Source organism: Bufo bufo, chromosome 9 (assembly GCF_905171765.1).
Source record: "Bufo bufo chromosome 9, aBufBuf1.1, whole genome shotgun sequence".
Classification (NCBI taxonomy): Eukaryota; Metazoa; Chordata; class Amphibia; order Anura; family Bufonidae; genus Bufo; species Bufo bufo.
The window spans coordinates 123,626,623-123,649,935 of record NC_053397.1 but is presented as its reverse complement, the minus strand read 5'-3'; the positions used below and the strand labels follow the sequence as shown (position 1 = coordinate 123,649,935).

Below are 23,313 nucleotides of genomic sequence, written 5' to 3'. Positions count from 1 at the left end.
AAAGGTCTCTGACTCCTCCTGCTTCCTCTTCTGCTGCAGTCTCGGCCTCTTCATCCACCTCTGGAGTGACAGTGCCACCTGCCACCCGCAAACAGAGGATCTGCCAGCAACACCATCACCTGGGTCAACAAGCATCTCCACAGTGTCCCACGGAAGCGTTCAGCTCTCCATCTCCCAAACACTGGAGCGGAAGAGGAAGTACCCCCCTACCCACCCACGATCCCTGGCCCTGGTAGTGTGTGATAATGGGGGAAATTTCGTAGCAGCTCTGGGACTAGCCGGTTTGACACACATCTCTTGCCTGGCGCATGTGCTGAATTTAATGCTGCAGAGATTCCTTAAAAATCACCCCGATATGTCAGAGCTGCTGCAGAAAGTGCAGGCCGTCTGTGCGCGCTTTCAGCGTTCTCACCCTGCTTCTGCTTGCCTGTCAGCGCTGCATCGTAACTTCGGCCTTTCCACTCACTGCCTCATATGCGACGTGCCCACAAGGTGGAACTCCACCTTGCACATGCTGGCCAGTCTGTGCAAGCAGCAGCAGGCGATAGTGGAGTTTCAGCTGCAGCACGCACTGGTGAGTCGTTCTGAGGAACAGCACCACTTCACCACCAATGACTGGGCCTCCATGCGAGACCTGTGTTCCTTGTTGCGCTGTTTCGAGTACTCCACCAACATGGCCAGTGCCGATAACGCTGTTCTCAACATTACTATCCCACTTCTATGCCTCCTTGAAAAAATGATGCTGACGATGATGGAAGAGGATGTGGCACAGGATGAAGAGGAGGAGGAGGAAGAGGGATCATTTAGTAGGGTTTCCGGACAGTCATTCCCAAGTGGCTCCGAGGGTGGGTTCCTACACCCACAAATGCCAGGTACACAATTGTCCAGCCAGGGCACAGTTCTGGAGGATGACACGGTGGAGGATGAGGAGGAGGAGATGGAGGAGGAGGAACCTTGTTCACAGCAGGGTGGCACCCAGACCAGCTCATGGCCATCACTGGTGCATGGCTAGGGGGATACAGAGGACACAGACGATACACCTACCACAGAGGACAGCTTTTCGTTGCCTCTGGTCAGCCTTGCACACATGAGCGATTACGTGCTGCAGCTTCTCCGCAACAAGTTGCCCACATTCTAACTTGTGCTGATTACTGGGTGGCCACGCTGCTGGATCCCCCGTTACAAGGACAACATACCGTCCTTAATTCCCTCACTGGAGCGTGATCGTAAGATGCGCGAGTACCAGTGCACGCTGGAAGACGCGCTGCTGGTGGCATTCCCACCTGACAGCGGGGGCACAGTGGAAGCACAAGGTGAAGGCAGAGGAAGAGGTTGCCAACGCAGCTGGGGCACTGCCAGCACCTCAGAAGGCAGGGTTAACATGGCCGAAATTTTGGAAAGCTTTGTCGGCACGCCACAACAACCAGCACCACCAGCTGATATGGAACGTCTTAGCATAGAAACATAGAATGTGTCGTCAGATAAGAACCATTTGGCCCATCTAGTCTGCCCAATATACTGAATACTATGAATAGCCCCTGGCCCTATCTTATATGAAGGATGGCCTTATGCCTATCCCATGAATGCTTAAACTCCTTCACTGTATTTGCAGCTACCACTTCCGCAGGAAGGCTATTCCATGCATCCACTACTCTCTCAGTAAAGTAATACTTCCTGATATTACTTTTAAACCTTTGCCCCTCTAATTTAAAACTATGTCCTCTTGTAGCGGTTTTTCTTCTTTTAAATATTCTCTCCTCTTTTACCTTGTTGATACCCTTTATCTATTTAAAAGTTTCTATCATATCCCCTCTGTCTCGTCTTTCTTCCAAGCTATACATGTTAAGGTAAGTTTTATCCTGCAATCCATGTACTAGTTTAGTAGCTCTTCTCTGAACTCTCTCCAAAGCATCAATATTCTTCTGGAGATATGGTCTCCAGTAGGGAAAAGTCGGGGTTCGGGTTCGGTGTTCGGCGCTTTCGAGTACTCCACCAACATGGCCAGTGGCGATGACGCCGTTATCAGTGTTACAATACCACTTCTATGTCTCCTTGAGAAAACACTTAGGGCGATGATGGAAGAGGAGGTGGCCCAGGAGGAGGAAGAAGAGGGGTCATTTTTAGCACTTTCAGACCAGTCTCTTAGAAGTGACTCAGAGGGAGGTTTTTTGCAACAGCAGAGGCCAGGTACAAATGTGGCCAGACAGGGCCCACTACTGGAGGACGAGGAGGACGAGGATGAGGAGGAGGTGGAGGAGGATGAGGTTGAAGCATGTTCACAGCGGGGTGGCACCCAACGCAGCTCGGGCCCATCACTGGTGCGTGGCTGGGGGGAAACGCAGGACGATGACGATACGCCTCACACAGAGGACAGCTTGTCCTTACCTCTGGGCAGCCTGGCACACATGAGCGACTACATGCTGCAGTGCCTGCGCAACGACAGCAGAGTTGCCCACATTTTAACGGGTGCGGACTACTGGGTTGCCACCCTGCTGGATCCCCGGTACAAAGACAATGTGCCCACCTTACTTCCTGCACTGGAGCGTGATAGGAAGATGCGCGAGTACAAGCGCACTTTGGTAGACTCGCTACTGAGAGCATTCCCAAATGTCACAGGGGAACAAGTGGAAGCCCAAGTCGAAGGCAGAGGAGGAGCAAGAGGTCACCAACGCAGCTGTGTCACGGCCAGCTCCTCTGAGGGCAGGGTTAGCATGGCAGAGATGTGGAAAAGTTTGGTCACCACGCCACAGCTAACTGCACCACCACCTGATACAGAACTTGTTAGCAGGAGGCAACATTTCACTAACATGGTGGAACAGTACGTGTGCACACTCCTCCACGTACTGACTGATGGTTCTGCCCCATTCAACTTCTGGGTCTCCAAATTGTCCACCTGGCCAGAGCTAGCCTTTTATGCCTTGGAGGTGCTGGCCTGCCCGGCGGCCAGCGTTTTGTCTGAACGTGTATTCAGCACGGCAGGGGGCGTCATTACAGACAAACGCAGCCGCCTGTCTACAGCCAAAGTGGACAAGCTGAAGTTCATAAAAATGAACCAAGCATGGATCCCACAGGACCTGTCCATCCCTTGTGCAGATTAGACATTTATAACTACCTCCCCTTAACCATATATTATTGTACTCCAGGGCACTTCCTCATTCAATCCTTTTTTTATTTTCATTTTACCATTATATTGCGGGGCAACCCAAAGTTGAATGAACCTCTCCTCTGTCTGGGTGCCGGGGCCTAAAAATATCTGACAGTGGCCTGTTCCAGTGTTGGGTGACATGAAGCATAATTCTCTGCTATGACATGAAGCCTGATAATCTGCTATGGGACCTCTCTCCTCTGTCTGGGTGCCGGGGCCTAAAAATATCTGACAATGGCCTGTTCCAGTGTTGGGTGACATGAAGCCTGATTCTCTGCTATGACATGAAGCCTAAATCTCTGCTATGGGACCTCTCTCCTCTGTCTGGGTGCCGGGGCCTAAAAATATCTGACAATGGCCTGTTCCAGTGGTGGGTGACATGAAGCCTGATTCTCTGCTATGGGACCTCTCTCCTCTGTCTGGGTGCCGGGCCTAAATATCTGACAATGGCCTGTTCCAGTGTTGGGTGACGTGAAGCCTGATTCTCTGCTATGACTTGAAGCCTGATTCTCTGCTATGACATGAAGCCTGATTCTCTGCTATGGGACCTCTCTCCTCTGTCTGGGTGCCGGGGCCTAAATATCTGACAATGGCCTGTTCCAGTGGTCGGTGACATGAAGCCTGATTCTCTGCTATGCCATGAAGCCTGATTCTCTGCTATGGGACCTCTCTCCTCTGTCTGGGTGCCGGGGCCTAAATATCTGACAATGGCCTGTTCCAGTGGTGGGTGACGTGAAGCCTGATTCTCTGCTATGACATGAAGCCTGATTCTGTAACAGTACAGCCTGGATCGCAGCGGCTCCATGTGACTCCGCCCACTTACCTCCGGGCCTTAAATAGAAGACAGGTGCTAAGCAGGGTGTTCCACTAATGGAGTGCGCACCCTGCTAGCTCCATTGCATCTGAGGACTCTGTCCACATATCCAGACCTGGATCCCTAACAACATTGTGAAGGACTGCCTACCTTCTTGCCACTGGCTTCCCCACTGCTGGCTTCCTAGCCAGGACCAACTAACCGCAAGTATATGCCTGTTACCTGCTCTGATTAAGGTCCTGGAACTCAGAGTGGGGTGGTTCCTGCTGGTGTGAGGCGATATTCCCAAACCAACACTGAACTCAGGACATGCTATACAAACTCTGAACCTGCTGCATATTATATACTAAACTGAGGACATGCTATACTAACTCTGAACCTGCTGCATATTATATACTAAACTTAGGACATGCTATACTAACTCTGAACCTACTGCATATTATATACTAAACTGAGGACATGCTATACTAACTCTGAACCTGCTGCATATTATATACTAAACTGAGGACATGCTATACTAACTCTGAACCTACTGCATATTATATACTAAAACTGAGGACATGCTATATACTAACCCTGAACCTATGGCATACTATAGACTAAACTGAGGGCATACTATATACTAACTCTGAACTGTGCACAAGCTCATACTAACTTGTGACTCCTGTAATACTGGGGGACCTTCCTTTCCAGCAGTAACTAATTAGATGGATAGCGGTAAATGATTTTGTTACCCCAAACTCTCCGCCCAAGACTGAGAGAGACGCCTGGGGTACATACTGAGTAACCGCGAATCCCACAGCCAAAAACAAGGGCGGTGGGATAATAGTGGATGTCCATTGCTTCCGCAGTTGAGATCCTAACTGATCAACTAGGTGCGTTACAGATTCTCTGCTATGGGACCTCTCTCCTCTGTCTGGGTGCCGGGGCCTAAATATCTGACAATGGCCTGTTCCAGTGGTGGGTGACGTGAAGCCTGATTCTCTGCTATGACATGAAGTCTGATTCTCTGCTATGACTTGAAGCCTGATTCTCTGCTATGGGACCTCTCTCCTCTGTCTGGGTGCCGGGGCCTAAATATCTGACAATGGCCTGTTCCAGTGGTGGGTGACGTGAAGCCTGATTCTCTGCTATGACATGAAGCCTGATTCTCTGCTATGACTTGAAGCCTGATTCTCTGCTATGACATGAAGCCTGATTCTATGCTATGGGACCTCTCTCCTCTGTCTGGGTGCCGGGGCCTAAATATCTGACAATGGCCTGTTCCAGTGGTGGGTGACGTGAAGCCTGATTCTCTGCTATGGGACCTCTCTCCTCTGTCTGGGTGCCGGGGCCTAAATATCTGACAATGGCCTGTTCCAGTGGTGGGTGACGTGAAGCCTGATTCTCTGCTATGACATGAAGTCTGATTCTCTGCTATGACTTGAAGCCTGATTCTCTGCTATGGGACCTCTCTCCTCTGTCTGGGTGCCGGGGCCTAAATATCTGACAATGGCCTGTTCCAGTGGTGGGTGACGTGAAGCCTGATTCTCTGCTATGACATGAAGCCTGATTCTCTGCCATGAGACCTCTCTCCAATTGATATTGGTTAATTTTAATTTATTTTATTTTTATTCATTTCCCTATCCACATTTGTTTGCAGGGGATTTACCTACATTCTGCTGCCTTTTGCAGCCCTCTAGCCCTTTCCTGGGCTATTTTACAGCCTTTTTAGTGCCGAAAAGTTCGGGTCCCCATTGACTTCAATGGGGTTGGGGTTCGGGGCGAAGTTCGGGTCGAGTTCGGATCCCGAACCCGAACATTTCCAGGAAGTTCGGCCGAACTTCTCGAACCCGAACATCCAGGTGTTCGCTCAACTCTAGTCTCCAGTACTGCGCACAATACTCCAAATGAGGTCTCACTAGTGCTCTGTAGAGCGGCAAGAGCACCTCCCTCTTTCTACTGGTAATGACTCTCCCTATACACCCAAGCATTCTGCTAGCATTTCCTGCTGCTCTATGACATTGTCTGCCTACCTTTAAGTCTTCTGAAATAATGACCCCTAAATCCCTTTCCTCAGATACTGAGGTTAGGACTGTATCACTGATTTTATATTCTGCTCTTGGGTTTTTACGCCCCAGGTGCATTATCTTGCACTTATCAACATTCAATTTTAGTTGCCAGATTTTTGACCATTCCTCTAGTTTTCCTAAATCTTTTTCCATTTGGTGTATCCCTCCAGGAACATCAACCCTGTTACAAATATTTGTGTCATCAGCAAAAAGACACCTTAACATCGAGGCCTTCTGCAATTTCGCTGATAAAGATATTAAACAATATGGGTCCCAGAACAGATCCCTGAGGTACCCCACTGGTAACAAGACCATGGTCTGAATATACTGCATTGACTACAACCCTCTGTTGTCTGTCCTTTAGCCACTGCCTAATCCATTCAACAATATGGGAGTCCACGCACAAAGACTGCAATTTATTGATAAGCATTCTATGTGGGACAGTATCAAAAGCCTTACTAAAGTCCAGATAAGCGATGTCTACTGCACCTCCGCCATCTATTATTTTAAACACCTAATCAAAAAAATCAATAAGATTAGTTTGACATGATCTCCCTGAAGTAAACCCATGCTGTTTTTCATCTTTCAATCCATGGAATTTTAGATGTTCCACAATCCTCTCCTTAAGTATGGTTTCCATTAAGTTCCCCACTATTACTGGCCTATAGTTGCCCGATTCCTCCCTACTACCTTTCTTGTGAATGGGCACAACATTTGCCAATTTTCAATCTTCTGGGACGAATCCTGTTACCAGTGATTGGTTAAATAAATCTGTTAATGGTTTTGCTAGATCGCCGCTGAGCTCTTTTAATAGCTTTGGGTGTATCCCATCAGGCCCCTGTGACTTATTTGTATTAATTTTAGACAGCTGACTTAGAACCTCTTCCTCTGTAAAGACACATGCATCAAAAGATTCATTAGTCTTCTTTCCTAACTGAGGTCCTTTCCCTTCATTTTCCTTTGTAAAAACTGAACTGAAGTATTCATTGAGGCAGTTAGCTAGTTCTTTATCTTCTTCCATTTACCTTCCTTCTTTTGTTTTTAATTTGGTAATTCCTTGTTTTAGTTTCCTTTTTTTCATTTATGTATCTGAAGAATGTCTTATCGCCTTTTTTCACTGACTGAGCTAATTCCTCTTCTGCCTGTGCTTTAGAAGCTCTTATAACTTGTTTGGCCTCTCTCTGCCTAATCTTATAAATTTGCCTGACACCCTTTTTTTTTTTTAATAATTACTAAATGCTATCTTTTTGTTTTTAATGATTTTGGCCACTTCTGCTGAGTACCACAGTGGTCTCTTCCTTATTTTGCTTTTACTGACAAGCCTAATGCATTTTCCGTTCCCTTCAATAGTGCCACTTTTAAGTAGTCCCATTTCTCCTGGACTCCATTGAAACTGTTCCAATCTGATGGGGACTCGTATACTACTAATCTAATTTTAGAAAAGTCAGTTTTTCTAAAATCTAAAACTTTTGTTTTTGTGTGGTGTGACTCAGTCACTGTACTTATAGTAAACCACACTGACTGGTGATCACTAGATCCCAAGCTTTCCCCTACAGTAATATCAGATACCAAATTCCCGTTTGTGAATACTAAATCTAAAATGGCCTCCTTCCGGGTTGGCTCCTCAACTACTTGCTGTAGAGATAATCCCAGTAGGGAATTTAGAATATCTGTACTCCTGGCAGAACTAGCTATTTTGGTTTTCCAGTTTACATCAGGAAGATTAAAGTTTCCCATAATGATAACTTCCCCCTTCAATGTCATTTTAGCTATTTTCTCAACTAGTAGATCATCTAATTCTTTGACTTGGCTAGGTGGTCTATATATCACACCTACACGAGTTATCTTATGATTATCAAGCTGCAAGGTAACCCAAACTGACTCTAAATTGGTCTTGCTAACTTGTATCAAATTAGATTTCATGCTCTTTCACATACAGGGCCACTTCTCCCCCCTTCCTGCCTTCTCTGTCTTTCATGCATAGAGAGAACCCTAGTATTGTTATATCCCAGTCATTACTCCCATTGAACCACATCTCAGTAACAGACACTAAATCTATATTCTCAGATGCCATTATAGCCTCAAGTTCATTGATCTTATTATGCATAAGTAGACAAGAATCTAAGCTTGTCATTTCTTAACCTTTGTGCTACTGGCATCTTCTGGGAGACATCTCACAACACCATTTTCCTCAAACTTCACACCTCTTATTATGGAATCGCCCACCAACAGCTGCTTACTATCAGTCCTCACCTTCTCCTTTTTGTCTTTGGCTGCAGTCTTGCATACTTGCATACTTTAGGCAGCATTTCAGCAACATGGTGGAGCAGTATGTGTGCATACACCTACACGTACTGAATGACGTGTCTGCCCCTTCAACTTCTGCGTCTCCAAATTGGGCACATGGCCTGAGCTTGCCCTTTAAGCCTTGGAGGTGCTGGCCTGCCCTGCAGCCAGTGTATTATCTGAACGTGTGTTTAGCACGGCAGGGGGTATTATCACAGACAAGCGCAGCCGCCTGTCCACAGCCAATGTGGAGAAGCTCACGTTCATTGAAATGAACCAGGCATGGATCCCACAGGACTTGTCCGTACCTTGTGCAGAATAGACATGTATACCAGCCTTAACCAACCATTTTTATACTACAGCGCAATTGCTCATTCTTGTATTTTGGATATTTCACACTCTTTTGGAGTCTACCCTAATAAAAAAAAATAATTAAACCAAAAACCAGTGTTGGCTACCTCGTCCTCCTCCAACGCTGCTTCCACCTACACCGCTACGTCCACCTACTCCTCAAACTCCTACTCCATATGGACCTCTACCTCATAAATCTTTTTTTATTATTATTATTTGTACGTATTTTATTTTATTTTAGGTCATTTCACTACTTTGTCTGTTAAATTTTCAGGTGAAATTCCAAAATTTTTGGGTGTGATATACCACTGCTATACCTAGTAGACAGGTTTAAAAAAATCACTAATTTGTCTGTTACATTTTCGGTTGAAATTCACAAATTTTTGGGTGTAATATACCCCTCCTCTACCTAGTTGACAGCTTAATAAATTTCACTAATTTTTCTTTTACATTTTCGGGTGACATTAAACAATTTTGTTCTGTTATAGACCCCTGCTCTACCAAGTAGACAGGTTAATAAATTTCACTAATTTTTCAGTTACATTTTTGGTTTGACATTTTACAATTTTGGACTTGAATAAACCCCTGCTCTGCATAGGTGACAGGGAATAAAATTTCAGAAATTCTTCTTTAATTGATGCGCGCCACATCCTTTCATTCAATGCTTAAACTTTAAAAAGTTGTCCCACAGTAGCGCTTTTAGTCCTCCGGAGTGATGCTTTATTCCATGGGGTAATTACCAAACATGTTTTGGAGTTAACTACGACTCAGCCACTGATGAAGGAGTCGTAGTTAACTCCGAAACATGTTTGGTAATTACCCCATGGAATAAAGCATCACTCCGGAGGACTAAAAGCGCTAAAAGAAAAGGAAAAGAAAAAGGAAATAAAGAAACAAGGGATCGCTGATTTTCCAGCTTGAAAAATCCAAGATAAGCCGGATATCTGTCTGTTTGGAGAGTCGGCTGTGTGGCAGAGTCCACTCCTGTTAAGTATTTATTCAAATACAGAAGGAACGCACCGACTGACCCCCAAATACAGCACGGCTATATGAAAAACAGCGAGGATCCCAAAGCCGCAACACTTTGATTTGTTGTAACCGGAGCAACTATTGTTCACCACACTTGGGACGCCACCTGTGATTTACTAAAGCCGACAATACTGCACTACAAATTGTGAGTATAATTGCTTCGGCTCTCCTGTACTAAAAAGCAGCAATAGTGCACTGATTTAATATACATAGCGACTACTAAGTCGCAACAGCGGCAGTGACTATTTAAAAAGCCTTTACTCAAAAAGACTTTATTCAAATAATCAGATTAATCCCCATTTTTTGGGGCATCGATTGGGTGAAAGAACCCATCTGGACTGATATTATTTACCATCCAACAAGTCCTGGTGCATATACAGTCGAACTATTGAAATTACACAGATATCAAAACGCAATATTGCTAATTTATATATTACTATTATATTGGGTTTTATTGTATTCAATAGTTTTTCTATTTTTAGTATTTTATTTCTTTTAAGAGTGTTACATTTTATGTATGTTTATTCAACAGTTATATCACTAATAAATAAAATATTGTTATAGTAACCATCCGTGTGGTACCGAATATTGGTGTGCCCTACCATCCTTTGTTCTAATTTTATTACTGTTTTTGAGGATTGGGTGAATCCTCTTGGTAGGTGCACCCATTTCCATTCTTGAGCATTCAGGTGAGCCTTCTCTAAATACTTGCACCTAATTTTAAAAAATTTAATTTAATTTAAAACCAAAAAGCAGTGTAGGCTACCTCCTCCTCATCCACCGCCGCTTCCACCTACACCACCACATTCACCACCTCCTCAACCTCCTACTCCATATTTTTTATTTTTTACATATTTTATGTTATTTAAAGTCATTTCCCTATCCACTTTTGTTTGCAGAGCACTTGCCATGCTCTTAACCACATTTTGATGCCATTTACAGTATGCAATCTGCTCTAAGTGATACACCTGATCGCACAGAGAGAGACATTGTGAGATATCCGGTACTACGGTTGATTTCCAATTAGAGGCAATCAGTAGTCTAGCTACTGCTAATAGCTGTTGTTGAAGGCGATAAGCCTGGTTGGGACCACACTGCGGGGAACGTAGTCCCAGTAGGCACTTTTGTGGTCTAAGTAAAAACTCACTACCCTGCAATTTGGTCAAGACTTTACACACACCTACCCAAAAGGGTTTCACTAAAGGGCACGACCACCATATGTGCAAAAAGGAACCTTCCGCACTAGAACATCTCCAGCACAGTGCTGAGGTTGAGGGGAACATTCTATGCAGTCTCGCCAGGGTATAATACCACCTAGTAATCAACTTCTAATAGTTTTCTTGGAGGCGCACGCGCCTAGATATTTTATTTGTTTGTGATATTAAAATTATGGTCTCTTCTAATGAGAACATGAGGTTTAAGTCACTTTCCCAACTCCTAATAAAGGAGGGTTTATGTAAATTGGTCACCTCAAGGAGCGAAGAGTATATCTTGGAGATTTTTTTACTCGGCTCTCTAATTCCCATAATCATTTGTTCGAAGTTCGTGGGGGAACGGTTACTGGGTATCTGTACCCCGGCAATTGACTGGAAAATATGGGACCTTTGGAAATGGGTTAGATTCCCCACTTGGGGATTATCAAGAGCAGTCGCCTCACCACTATGAGATCCTAATATAAGATCTAGGATTGGAGTCGAGTTCGCCTTTGTTTCCTCGTTTAGTGTTGTTCTAAATTCTGGCGTAGAGTCCCATATAACATCCCTAACTTGCAATAGAGGTGAAATTGGGCCTGTCAATATTTTTCTGCCATACACGAATACCAAACTTTGAGGGTTTGCTATTTGTTTCAGAATGTCAGGTCTATATCTTTTGGTCAGGACTAAGGAGCGTAGAAGAGTTATTGCCAGGTCTTGTTCTAATGCTACATCTAACCTTCCCAGTGGGTTACAAAGCCATTCTAAGACCCTAAGGCCCTGTATGGACCTATAGTAGGTAAGGAAATCTGGTATACTCAGACCCCCGTCTTTCTGAGACTTAATTACCTGTCTGTAAGGCAGTCTGGGTCTGGCACCGCTCCACAGAAAGCGCGTCAGGACTTTTCTTAAATGAAGAAAAAAGGATCTAGGTAAGAAAATTGGTAGTGCCTGTAAATAATACAATACCTTTGGGAGTACTATCGTTTAATTAGAGTCCTACGGCCAAACCAGGAGGTGAAAGGTAGGTCCCAAGATGTATTGAGTTTGTTAACTATACGTGGTATGTTTTTGTAATTTTCCTAGTACAAAGCTGAGGGTGATGTTCACATCTAGGAAGGGAATACTGTGTGTTGACCAAGTAAAAGGTGTACTTATCTCCAGGTTATTCTGTATTTTATTCTGTATTCTGTTGCTAATCTTAAAAGCTGGGGATAATGTATTGTTGACTAAGACTCTTGCACTGGGTTTAATATACATGGCCATTACCGCGTCTATAAAGCCTTCTGGGATGCCAAAACTTTTCAGGCTTCACCCATGTATGCCCACTCCACTCTATCAGAAGCCTTCTCGGCATCAGTGCCAAGAAGGACTAATGGAGTAGAGGTGGAATGTGCATGATGAATTATGTTAATCAAGCGGCTTATATTCATTCTTCCTTCTCGCCCTCCCACAAAGCCCACTTGATCCATGTGGATCAATTGAGGTAAGAGGGGTTGAAGACGGGAGGCCAGCATTTTTGCCAACAATTTCAGGTCACTGTTGAGCAAAGATATCGGTCTATAACTGGCGCATAGGGAAGGGTCTTTTCCTTCCTTGGGAATGATGGTTATTTGGGCAGCAAGCATATGAGGATGTAAAGGTTTCCCCTCCCAGATTGAGTTACAAACTTGAAGGAGTTTAGGTAGTAGAATGTTTTGAAAGGAGTCATAGTACTTCATAGGTAAGCCATCTGGGCCTGGGCTTTTATGTAGGGGAGATTCCTTAAGGGCTTTTCTCAATTCTGCAATTGTGAATGGGCGAGTAATCACCAGCGATTGTCCTTCTGTTAGCTTAAGAAGATCAAGTGCTGAGAGACATTGCTTTGTATTGGCAACTTTTATTTGTCGATCATGCGGAGATGACGCTAGGTTTAGGTTGTATAATTGGTTGTAGTATTCTGTAAAGCTGGCCGCAATTTGTTCAGTGTGGTAGAGGGTTTGAGCTGATGAGGACTGTATTTTTTTTTTTATATATGAATGAGCCTTTCGCTTTTTCAGTTGGGACAGCATGAATTTAGAGGCTTTGTCACCGTGGGCATAGTATTTAAACTTGGCTGACAGAAATAATTTTGCTGAGTTGGCATTTAAAATGTTCTTCATCTGTGACCTAAGAAGGTCTAATTTCTGTAACACCTCTGGTGTCTGAAGCTTTTTATGTATAGATTCCAAAGCCTGTATTTGGTTCTGTATGTCAAGAATTTCTGCTTCCCTGAATTTCCTAAGGTGGGACCCTAGGGAGATGAAGTGTCCTCTCACTACCGCATTATGCGCTTCCCATATGATGCTAGGGGAAATCTCGATTGAGTCATCGAGTTCAAAGTATTCCTTAATTTTCCCCTCCATATGTTTCTAATGAATTGGGTTATGCAGAAGAGTTTTAGTGAGTCTCCAAATTTCTTTTTTGGGATGTCCTGTAGTTGGAAACTCAAAAACCGGAGCATGATCCGACAGCAATATTGACCCTATGGAAGCTTTAACACAATAAGGCAGTAGTGAAGAGGACATTAGGACATAGTCTCATCTTTTCACGACTTATGTGCCGAGGAATAATATGTATAGTCTTTGTTTCTAGGCTGTAAGGATCTCCAACTATCTACTAGTCCAGAATCGGTTAGTTTTTTCCTGATAAACCGAAGTGCTGTGTGTGATAGCGATGATTTCCCTGAGGAAGTATCTATGTCAGGATGTAGCGCCACATTTAGATCCGCACCCAATACTATTAGTCCTTCTGCAAACCTGTGGAGCAGTGCCAAAGTGTCCCCCAACCAGGGCACTTGCAATGAATTCGGTGACAAATGTATACATTTGTCGCCCTATTACACCCTTGATGAAGACATACCTGCCTTCTGTGTCTATGAGGGATGAATGCACCTCAAGAGGTATTTGCCTGTGGATTGCGATACTGACTCCCTTTGAGGCAGAGTTAGGCGAGGTGCTCTAAAGCCATTTATTAGAAGTCAGGTGGCCAAGTCTAGGCACATGTTTTGATCTGAAATGGGTCTCTTGCAGTAACAAGATATCCACTTTCTGCTTTTTCATCATAGCGCAAATTTGGCCTCTCTCATTCCTCGTGCATTAAAAGAACATACTGTAGTTACAGCCTTTAACTTGCGGAGATATACAAGGTCCCGCTGGTAAAGCTAGTACACATATACGACTTGCATAACCTGAAATCATCTATGTCAATCTCTAGGTAACAGAACATTGTGAGAAGCTGGTATTTCACACACAAAATAACTGCTCTTGCCATCACGTTTCCTGATGTTAGTTTCTTGTGTCAGGCTAATATAACTATATAAAGAACTAAAACCTCAATGAACACGAACGTGTCTCCTCTAAGGAGCAACGGGTGGGTCTCAAACAAGAGTGTGAGAACCGTGGGCGTAGGCTGCCACCTAGAGGATCAAGGAGGGTGGGCAGGCAGCTACATCAACACAGGCAATACTTTGAGTTAAAGGGATGTCCTTTACCAAAGAAAATCGAAGTGAGGTGGTATGTAATTACGTAGATTCACTCCCTCTAGAGAGTGACGCTCATTTGGGGAAGCTAGGGAACTAGTGTTATATACTCTGAGAGACTGGTATAATAGAAGGCACAAATTATATAATACCTGAATCTTACCCAATCTAGGCAAATTCCTAGTAGGATAACATAAGAAAATAACAGCAACTGGATAACACTCAGTCCTTGTCTAATATGGGACTACGGGAGTTAAATTTCTCCAATCTTCTTCTCTGTCGCTGTGGCCGCCCTGCGCTGACTGGCGTCCAGGAGGTGATTAAAGGCAATGCAGGTAGCTGCATCAATTCCTGGACCGGGTTCCAGTCCTCAATCTGCAGGTCCGTAATGTCCATCTTTTTGCATACTCTTCTTAAATCCGCTGGTGTTCTCAATATCGCCTTCCTGTCCGGGAAATTAACAGCAGACCGAAAGGGTATAGCCATCGGTAAGTAATCTTGCTATCCCTAAGTATGTCCAGTAATGGTTTGAGCTCTTTCCTCTTTTTAAAGGTCAGCGGGATAGATCTTGGTAGATCAGAATGTTAGAGCCAGCAAATGCAATATGTGGCGTGGATCTGGCTGCTTTTAATATGCTTTCTTTAGTTTGGAAGCTGTGCAACTTACATATGATGTCCCTTGGGGGATCTGATGGACGCAAGGCTCTATGGGCTCTCTCCAAAGTGATGTCCATCCGTGACTCCTCATGGAGGAGGGCTTTGAAAAAAATCAACCAGCGTTGGCATAATGGCGTCAGTTTGTATTGACTCCGGGAAGCCTCTGCCTTAAGTTGTTTTGCCTCCCCCGATTATAATGATCTTCAATTTGATTATAAAGATAGTTCAAGTGGGCTTGAGCATGATCCATATTATGGGATATGGCGGTGTTGAAGTCCACTATAGAGACTTGCCTGGTTTCCAGCACTTCCATTCGATCACTCTGTTGCTTCAGGTCTTGCTTGAACTCCTTGAGCTCCAGGACCAGTGGATCCAGTGCCACCGCTAGCAGTTGTCTCAAAATCTCTAGAGACTGGTAAGTCGTCTCTCGAGGTAGGAGCTGCTGCTTCACTACCCTCCCCATCCTCCGATTCGGAGGCATCCTGATGCAGTGTCTCTGCGTTCGGTACCATCTTGTCAGCTCGTCTCATATGCTGTACACTCGCCTTTTTGACAAACCGGTCCAGATCTCCTTGCCCAGTTGTCGACCTGCCAGTCCCTGGGGTGTCTTTGGACTTGTCTTTAGTGATTTTGCCCATGTTGGCACTTTGAAAGCTGCCAATTTTGCCTGCACACCGGAGATCCTCTGCAGAGCTCACGCAGGTGCTTGCATGCGGCTCTGCTGCTAGGCACCGCCCCCTTGATGGCTTTTATATCTAGGATGATAATCATTTATAAAAATAAACCAACCCTGTTGATGCTCTCCATTTGCCATTATTATTGATGCCTTGGTGTTAACAAGTTTGAAAAGGGTTGGATGCAGTCCTAGGAAAACCTAGAATGTCATGCAGAACTTTTTAAGGCCATTGGGGCACTTTTCAATTGGATAAAATGTATTCAGGCCAAATAGAATTTAACAACTGAATTGATATGATCGTAACAAAACATTCGCTCAACTCTATCTACCACCATTCCTAAAGCAGCTCCAATGCCCCATTCAAGAGAAAAAGGCCAAGCTGTTACTGCACATTCACAGTCGGTGGACATATGCACTGCTGTGCTGGGGAAAACAGGTAGGCTGCAGCCCCATACATTTTCAAACTGGTGTGGGTCTGCAATAAATCTTCATCAAAATCCACATACAAGACAGATTTTGCTCTGAATTTCTCCATTGCATAAATTAACAGCTCAAGCGAATCAACCCTTAGGCTACTTTCACACTAGCGTCAGGGCTCTGCTTGTGAGCTCCGTTTGAAGGGTCTCACAAGCGGCCCCGAACGCATCCGTCCAGCCCCCAATGCATTCTGAGTGGATGCGGATCCGCTCATAATGCATCAGTCTGCTTGCAGCGTGGAGGCAAACGGATCCGTCCAGACTTACAATGTAAGTCAATGGGGTCGGATCCGTTTGAAGTTGACACAATATGGCTCAATTTTCAAACGGATCCATCCCCCATTGACTTTCAATGTAAAGTCTGGACGGATCTGTCTGAACAACTTTCAGACTTTGAATTTTTTCTAAACTATAATGCAGACGGATCCGTTCTGAACGGATCCAAACGTCTGCATTATAGGAGAGGATCCGTCTGTGCAGACACCAGACGGATCCTCTCTGAATGCTAGTCTGAAAGTAGCCATAGTTTGGTTTCACATGCAGTAATTTTGCAGTTTTATGCAGTTTTTTGAACCAAAGCCAAAAGTAAATGCAGCAGGAAGTCCTTTCTTTATAATTATAATTACTTTTGAAGTAATTTCTGGCTTTGGATAAAAAAAAAAAAAAAAGACTGCATAAAACTGCAATGGTGTTTTTTTTTTTTTTTTTTTTAACTAAAACCCAAAACACGTTATGGGCACCATGGTGGCTCACTGGTTAGTATTGTTACCCTGTAGCACTGGAATCCTGGGTTCAAATCCAACCAAGGGCAACATTTTCATGTGGTTTGGATGTTCTTTCTGTGTTTCCGTGGGTTTCCTCCCACACTCCAAACATATGGTAATAGGTAAATTATCTTGCTATGAAATTGACTCTAGTTGAGGTTGAGTGCCACCTGTATATAGCAGCTCCTGCTTCATAACCATCCCTCCACTTTGTCCCTTGGGTGATAAAGGCTTACAACAATTTTTTTTTGATACCACCATAAAATCCAGCTTCTTCACTTAACATTGTAAAGAACTAGTAACAGCACGTTATACAGTGTTTCTTTTACCTGTCCTCCATTTTAATAAGAAATATGAAATATTTTTCCACAGCCATAGGAATGTGATTGAATAAATCATCCTTAGTTATTTTCAACATTTTTGCATAGTTTTATAACCTTTATGATATCTACAGGCTAGATCCTATTATGCCTTCAACATTCAAGTTCAAGGTTTAAATCTCTAAATTTAGCTGAAATTCTAAACATTCTATAAAATAAGTAGCAGAAGTTTTCAGTAAGCTCCACAACCAGACACATTCTCCCTAGGGAAGCAGCCTGACAAATATGTGTCATTTAGGCTACATTCACAAGCCATGGAAAGAACAGATATAAAAAATGGATACACTGTCAGTTTGTAGCCATTTTTCAACTACTTCTGTCCCTTTTTAACATTCGTTTTGCCTCCATTTTTAACAGCCATGAAACAAGACCATTAATAATGGATGCCCCAGTATATAGATATATTATGCTCCCATTTGTGCTCATATACATATATAATGTCCCTCAGTTGTGCCTATATATATATATATATATATATATATAGCCCCCCCCTTCCCACCATCCCAGCTAGTGCTGACATCAATAAAAGTTTGTTAATAAAGGTTTGCACATTCAAGTGGATGAAGTGAGTATTTTATTGTTAATTTTACTTCCTGAAAGACCCTTGTAGCAATTTTTAACGGCCACTAGACAGGTGCACTACTGTCTAAACCGCCGTTAAAAATGGGCCTATTGATTTTAATAGGGTCTATTTGGGCATGTAATCCTATTTTTTGACTTCCAGTATTCACTGGCTGTTCAAAATGGTCATGTAAAATAGCCCCATAGACTTTAATTTTCTATGAAAACAGCCATGTTAAAGCCATTACCAAAAGGCAGTTTTTCACTGTTGTGTGAATGTAACCTTACAAGGACAAGTAGATATTAAAGACCCATAAATGGATGTGTTCCCTGCACATTGAGTAGCGTTGTGTCTGTGGGAATTGCAGTACTGTATTATTATCCATTGATTTTATTTTTTACTCTGGCACTGTCAGCTTTTTAACCACAGCATTCCTTTGTGGAGCGGTAATAGTAACACTCCCTGGATTCTATTTGCTCCCACCACCTCAAACATCACCTCACACAACAAAAGCTTCAAATGAATCAACACATTTTGGTTTGTTCTCATAAAACCATACATCAACAAATAGATTTAACATGTAGACAGCAAGAATTATTTACAATTTGTATATAGGTAATAAAACCTTCCAGTAACATTATATTTGCAATAAACCATCTTTCTTGCAATAAGTTTTAAAGAGCTAGACATCATCTAGATCTCTCATAAACATACTATTTACACATAGGTGAATAGCATCAGGACAGTATAGAGTCATAGCAAGGCACAATAGCAAAGCTTAGAATGGCCATACCGCCATGATTGCTCCAACAAATGTACTATTTTCTTCATTATAATAATAGCATTTTTACATTCTGCCTAAAATGACAAAAACTAATATTGATACAACAAAATTAAAGTTATATGCTTGGAAAAGCAAATGAGTTTCAGTTTTTTCTATCATTATCAGTGACACTGTGCAAACCACAACATTAAAATGAATAGACATGCAAGGATTGTGGTACCTGAGACAAAATGTTCTCTTGGTTCTCAGATTCTTCTTCCAGTGTTTTATCTTCTGAACTTGTATACGATTCTGTTGGCTGAACTGGAGAAGGACTGAGATTCTTGCTGCTTTCTCCAAGTGTAATCGAACAAATGCAGATATGTAAGAAACATAGAAAAAGTAGCATAATCCTGTGTGGATCCATAAGAATAGCAAGAGATGAATGTCACCATACAACTCCAAAATACTCTGTAGTCAGACTGTCATAAGCTGTTCATCACAGTAAAAGCAAGAAGAACCTTATTTTTTTCGACATCTGTAACATCGGAACCTACTCGTAACAAAGCATCTATGAATTTCTAAAACGTAAGTTAGTGTTTAAGCAGATCTTCACTTTCAAATGCAGACTGTCTTCATTATGTTTAATAGAGAAGGACTGCCAGTCTCTTTAGTTGTCTGCCTTTTCTAAGCAGCAGAGGGATGAAAGGGACAGCCAGACGAGAGGCAGGGGCTTCTTTCTTTAGCTCCACACAAAGTCTTCTCAAGTTACAACACAAGGAAAGGCTAAAGGTGCTAGAAAACTAAGGATAAGATGTGGGTGCTTTGAGTTATAAGCAGCTGGGAGAATTGGCTGCTGCAGCTAACTAGTTAGTTCTCTCTCTACAAGGGAAAACAAGCGGAGGAGGAGTTTCCAGTGTCTACTTGAGTTTTAGGGGATCAAAGCCAATTACTTTTCCAGTTGAGAAACTTACATCAATTTATAACAAATCAATTTTGTAAAGGTAAACTGAGCCAACCAAAACAGTACAACCACTGATGACACATTGCAGACAAAGTATTTCCTTGTTGAAGGAGTTTACTGTTTTCACAAAACTAGAGATGAGAAAATTTCCAGAAATTTGTTTCTGGTTCGATTCTAACAAATAGAATCAATTACCCAAATTAAGTGTTTTTATCTGGTAACTGGCTTATGTAGCTTTATATCTACTCCCCTATTGTAGTAACATGGCTGGACCATTGTAAAAAACAAGCACGTCTACCTTTTGTCTCACGCCCATCTCCTCATTCTGTAGATTGTATGCTTTTGCGAGCAGGACCCTCATTCATCTTGTTTTAATTGTTGACCTGTTTGCTGCTATGTTATTTATTACTCTGTACTTGAACACCCTGATTGTAAAACACTGTGGAATATTTTAGAGCTATACGCAAATTGGTTCTAAACTAATTGGATTCGTTTTTGCGATTCACCTCAGAGGAATCTTGTGAAAACGGTTATACAGCGCCATTTTAATGTTGGCAGGGATAGAAGAAGGAAGAAGACGGAGGATCATATAACACTGGGAGGAAGTTAGAAAGAAGGGCTTGCCCTGATTGGCTCAAAGGGTGAAATACAATCTAATCTGTTAATCCGGGTGGCAGTAGACAGTAGGGATATCTGTCACAGATAATAACGAGGGGAAAACACCAGATAACACACAGAAGGAAATAGACCGTAGTCTAGGCCTCAAAGCTAAGGGAGAGGGATGGTGAACTCTTAGGAATCCCTAGACCTCTCCATGACTCCTGCCAATATAAGTAGACCCTGAAGGTGGAACTACTCATACACCGTAACCTTAGCCCTGGAGACCCTGGAAAGCCCTAGGAGTGGTGACAGGGAATAAGACTACTGGTTCCTTCCCAGATGAAGGAACCAGCGTCTCCCTGAGGCCTAGAAAAAAAACCTAACACTAGCGAACAACAAAATGCAAAACAAAATGCACTTAGGTTAAAGGGATTCTGTCACCAGGATTAACGATATAGCGATATTTACATTTGCCCATTAGTCTCCATGCAGTGTTTAAAAAGATCCCACTGTGTATGCTCTGTGTGTGTTAGATTCTTATAAAAACCGATTTTATTGATATGCAAATTACCTCTGTCAGGAGCCCAAGGGGTTGTCCCACGATATGTTGGAGCCCAGCCGCGCAGAGGGAGCCGGCGCATGCGCAGTTGACTCATCGAAGTCGGTGCCAGTAGTCCGCACAGGAGCAAACTACAGTGTCCACTGCGCCAGTGCAAGATTACGGCACTGAGAAGAACTGACGTTAGGGATAGTGGAGTGAATAAATTAAGTGGTAGGCGGTGCTGGGCTCCGGATCGAGGGGCGCGGCTGGGCTCCAACATATTGTGGGACAACCCCTTGGGCTCCTGACAGAGGTAATTTACATATCAATAAGATCGTTTTTTTATAAGAATCTAACACACACAGAGCATAAACAGTGGGATCATTTTAAACACTGCATGGAGACTAATAGGCACACATACATATCGCTATATCGTTAATCCTGGTGACAGAATCCCTTTAAAGAACAATGGAGGAGCAGGAGATCCAAAGGAACAACAAACCAGCTCAACCAAATCCAGCAGGAAATATCTCCCGCATGGTAAGCAGTGTGAGTCAGAACTAAATAGAGCCTCAGAAATGGCCACAAGCTGCACCTGACAAGAGGTGTGGTCATTACTAGGGTTGAGCGAACCCGCACTGTAAAGTTCGGGTTCGTCCCGAACTTTAGGATTTTTGGACCCCGGACCCGAACCCAAACTTTTCAGTAAAAGTTCAGGTTCGGTGTTCGGCGAGTTAATGGCGCTTTTTCAAAGGCTGCAGAGCAGCCAATCAACAAGCGTTTAACTCGTGTGCCCTTAGAAGCCATCACAGCCATGCCTACTAATGGCAAGGCTGTAATTGGCCAGTGCAGCATGTGACCCAGCCTCTATATGAGCTGCAGTCACATAGCGCTGCACGTCACTCTGCTCTGATTAGTGTAGGGATAGGATGCTGCTGCCGTGAGGGAGAGAATAGGACAGAAACTTTAATCTGAAGTGCTTGTTAACTAAGCGCTCTACCTAGATTTTGTTTCGTGGGTGCAGTGCACAATCTTTTTACCCTGCCCTGAGCCCAGTGAGCCAGAAAAATAACTTATCTGTCTGTTAGTTAGGTGGGCGGCGACGGCCATTTTATGCAAGTTATGTGAACCAGCACAGCATATGTGCATTTGTGACAGTGAAATAGAAGCTTGAATGTCATGACCGGCGTAACGCAAAGGGAGGGAAATGGGAAGGCCCTGTCCAAGGGAGAGGGAAAGGTGGTGACCCCTGAATCACCTTGAGGCTGGCACCTGACTGCCCTGACGTCCCTAGACGGGTTCCTCACCCGTACGCCGATCACGTGCCTAAACCCTGGCTTTCCCTAAGATGAGCCCTACGTAGTGAACAGGGCGGTGGGATCACTAGTCCGCACCACTGACACTAAAGGAAAACACCAAGTAGAGGACAGACAATACAGACAAAACATATAATCCCAGGTGGGCGACAACAGCAGACAACAAAAGCCCAACAGGGATCCGGAGGGTAACGCTCTGGAACAACAACCAGGGATCACAGCTACTCAGCTCCAGTGGGTCAGTATAGAAGTCCAGGCAGGAAGCTCTATATCTGGCAACCAGAGAAGTGGGAGAGGGGAATATAAGGAGGTTGGGAGTGCTGGACAAGAAACAGCTGAGGAAAAGAAGCTACGGATCCCTGAGTGAGCCAAAAAGGGTTGCAAGGCAAACCCAGAAAGCTACTATTAAGAAATAGCACTATCCTTATACATAGAGCGCGCAGACACCCGCTGCGACTTCCTGACCCCAGGTATTACGGAGTCAGACGTGGCTCTTGACACCCTGTCACGGCCAGTGGTTTGTTTTGTGACACTTCCCTTCACTTGGTTGCCCGTGGCAACGTGTGGTGTTGTGTCCATGTGGTGGCAGTGTCTCAGCCCTATGGCTCATCCCCAGGACATGATTGCCACGCATGCCGTTGCCCGCGGCAACAGGTGAAGTGTGTTTGTTTATGTCTGTATTCCCCTTTAAGAGTCCGTCTTCCCTTTGCTGGTGTTGGAAGGGTTAAATCCCTTCTGTGTGTGTGAACACTGGGTGTGTCTGTGTGGGTGTGGCTACTTGGGCCTATAAAGCCTCAGTGAATATCACTTGTCTGAGGGGTACTTCAGCCATGGTTAGCTGGAGCAGCCTCCTGTGTATTCCATCTGCCAGTGGGGGCCACCCTTGTGATCATAGGTATGGTGTTTTGAAGATGTTTGTTTGGTCTTTGTTTATTTCAGAATATGGTTTCCTGGGTTCCCGTGTGATGTCTGAGTGTGCGGTGTCCTTTCTGTTGTTTGTGGACAACAGCACTTGCACGTGGGTTCATGGGCGTCCGCAGGGGGGGGCAAGGGGGGGCAAGTGCCCCCCCCTGGATCGCCGCAAACTAACCCTACTACTTACTAGTACTACTATTTTGTTGCGGTCGGCGGGCGACTAACAGCGCTGAGTGAAAGCGCACGCCCGGCCTGAAAGAGTGAGGAGGGGCGGGGCCCGCCGCCTCTCTGAGCTCCGCTGCCTGGCCTGTCTGTCTCTAGACTCTGCAGTG

The 23,313-nt window shown here is 44.0% G+C and overlaps 1 protein-coding gene across 1 annotated transcript in view; it reads right to left on the bottom strand.

Annotated features, from left to right (window-relative positions):
• Window positions 1-19,498, bottom strand: part of OLFML2B (olfactomedin like 2B) — a 1,036,708-nt gene extending 1,017,210 nt beyond the window's left edge. The window contains exon 1 of the mRNA XM_040408704.1: window positions 18,887-19,498. Coding sequence (XP_040264638.1) covers window positions 18,887-19,072 — 186 coding nt within the window. The 5' untranslated portion in view covers window positions 19,073-19,498. The remainder of the gene's footprint in view (window positions 1-18,886) is intronic.
• Window positions 19,499-23,313: the final 3,815 nt, after the last annotated feature.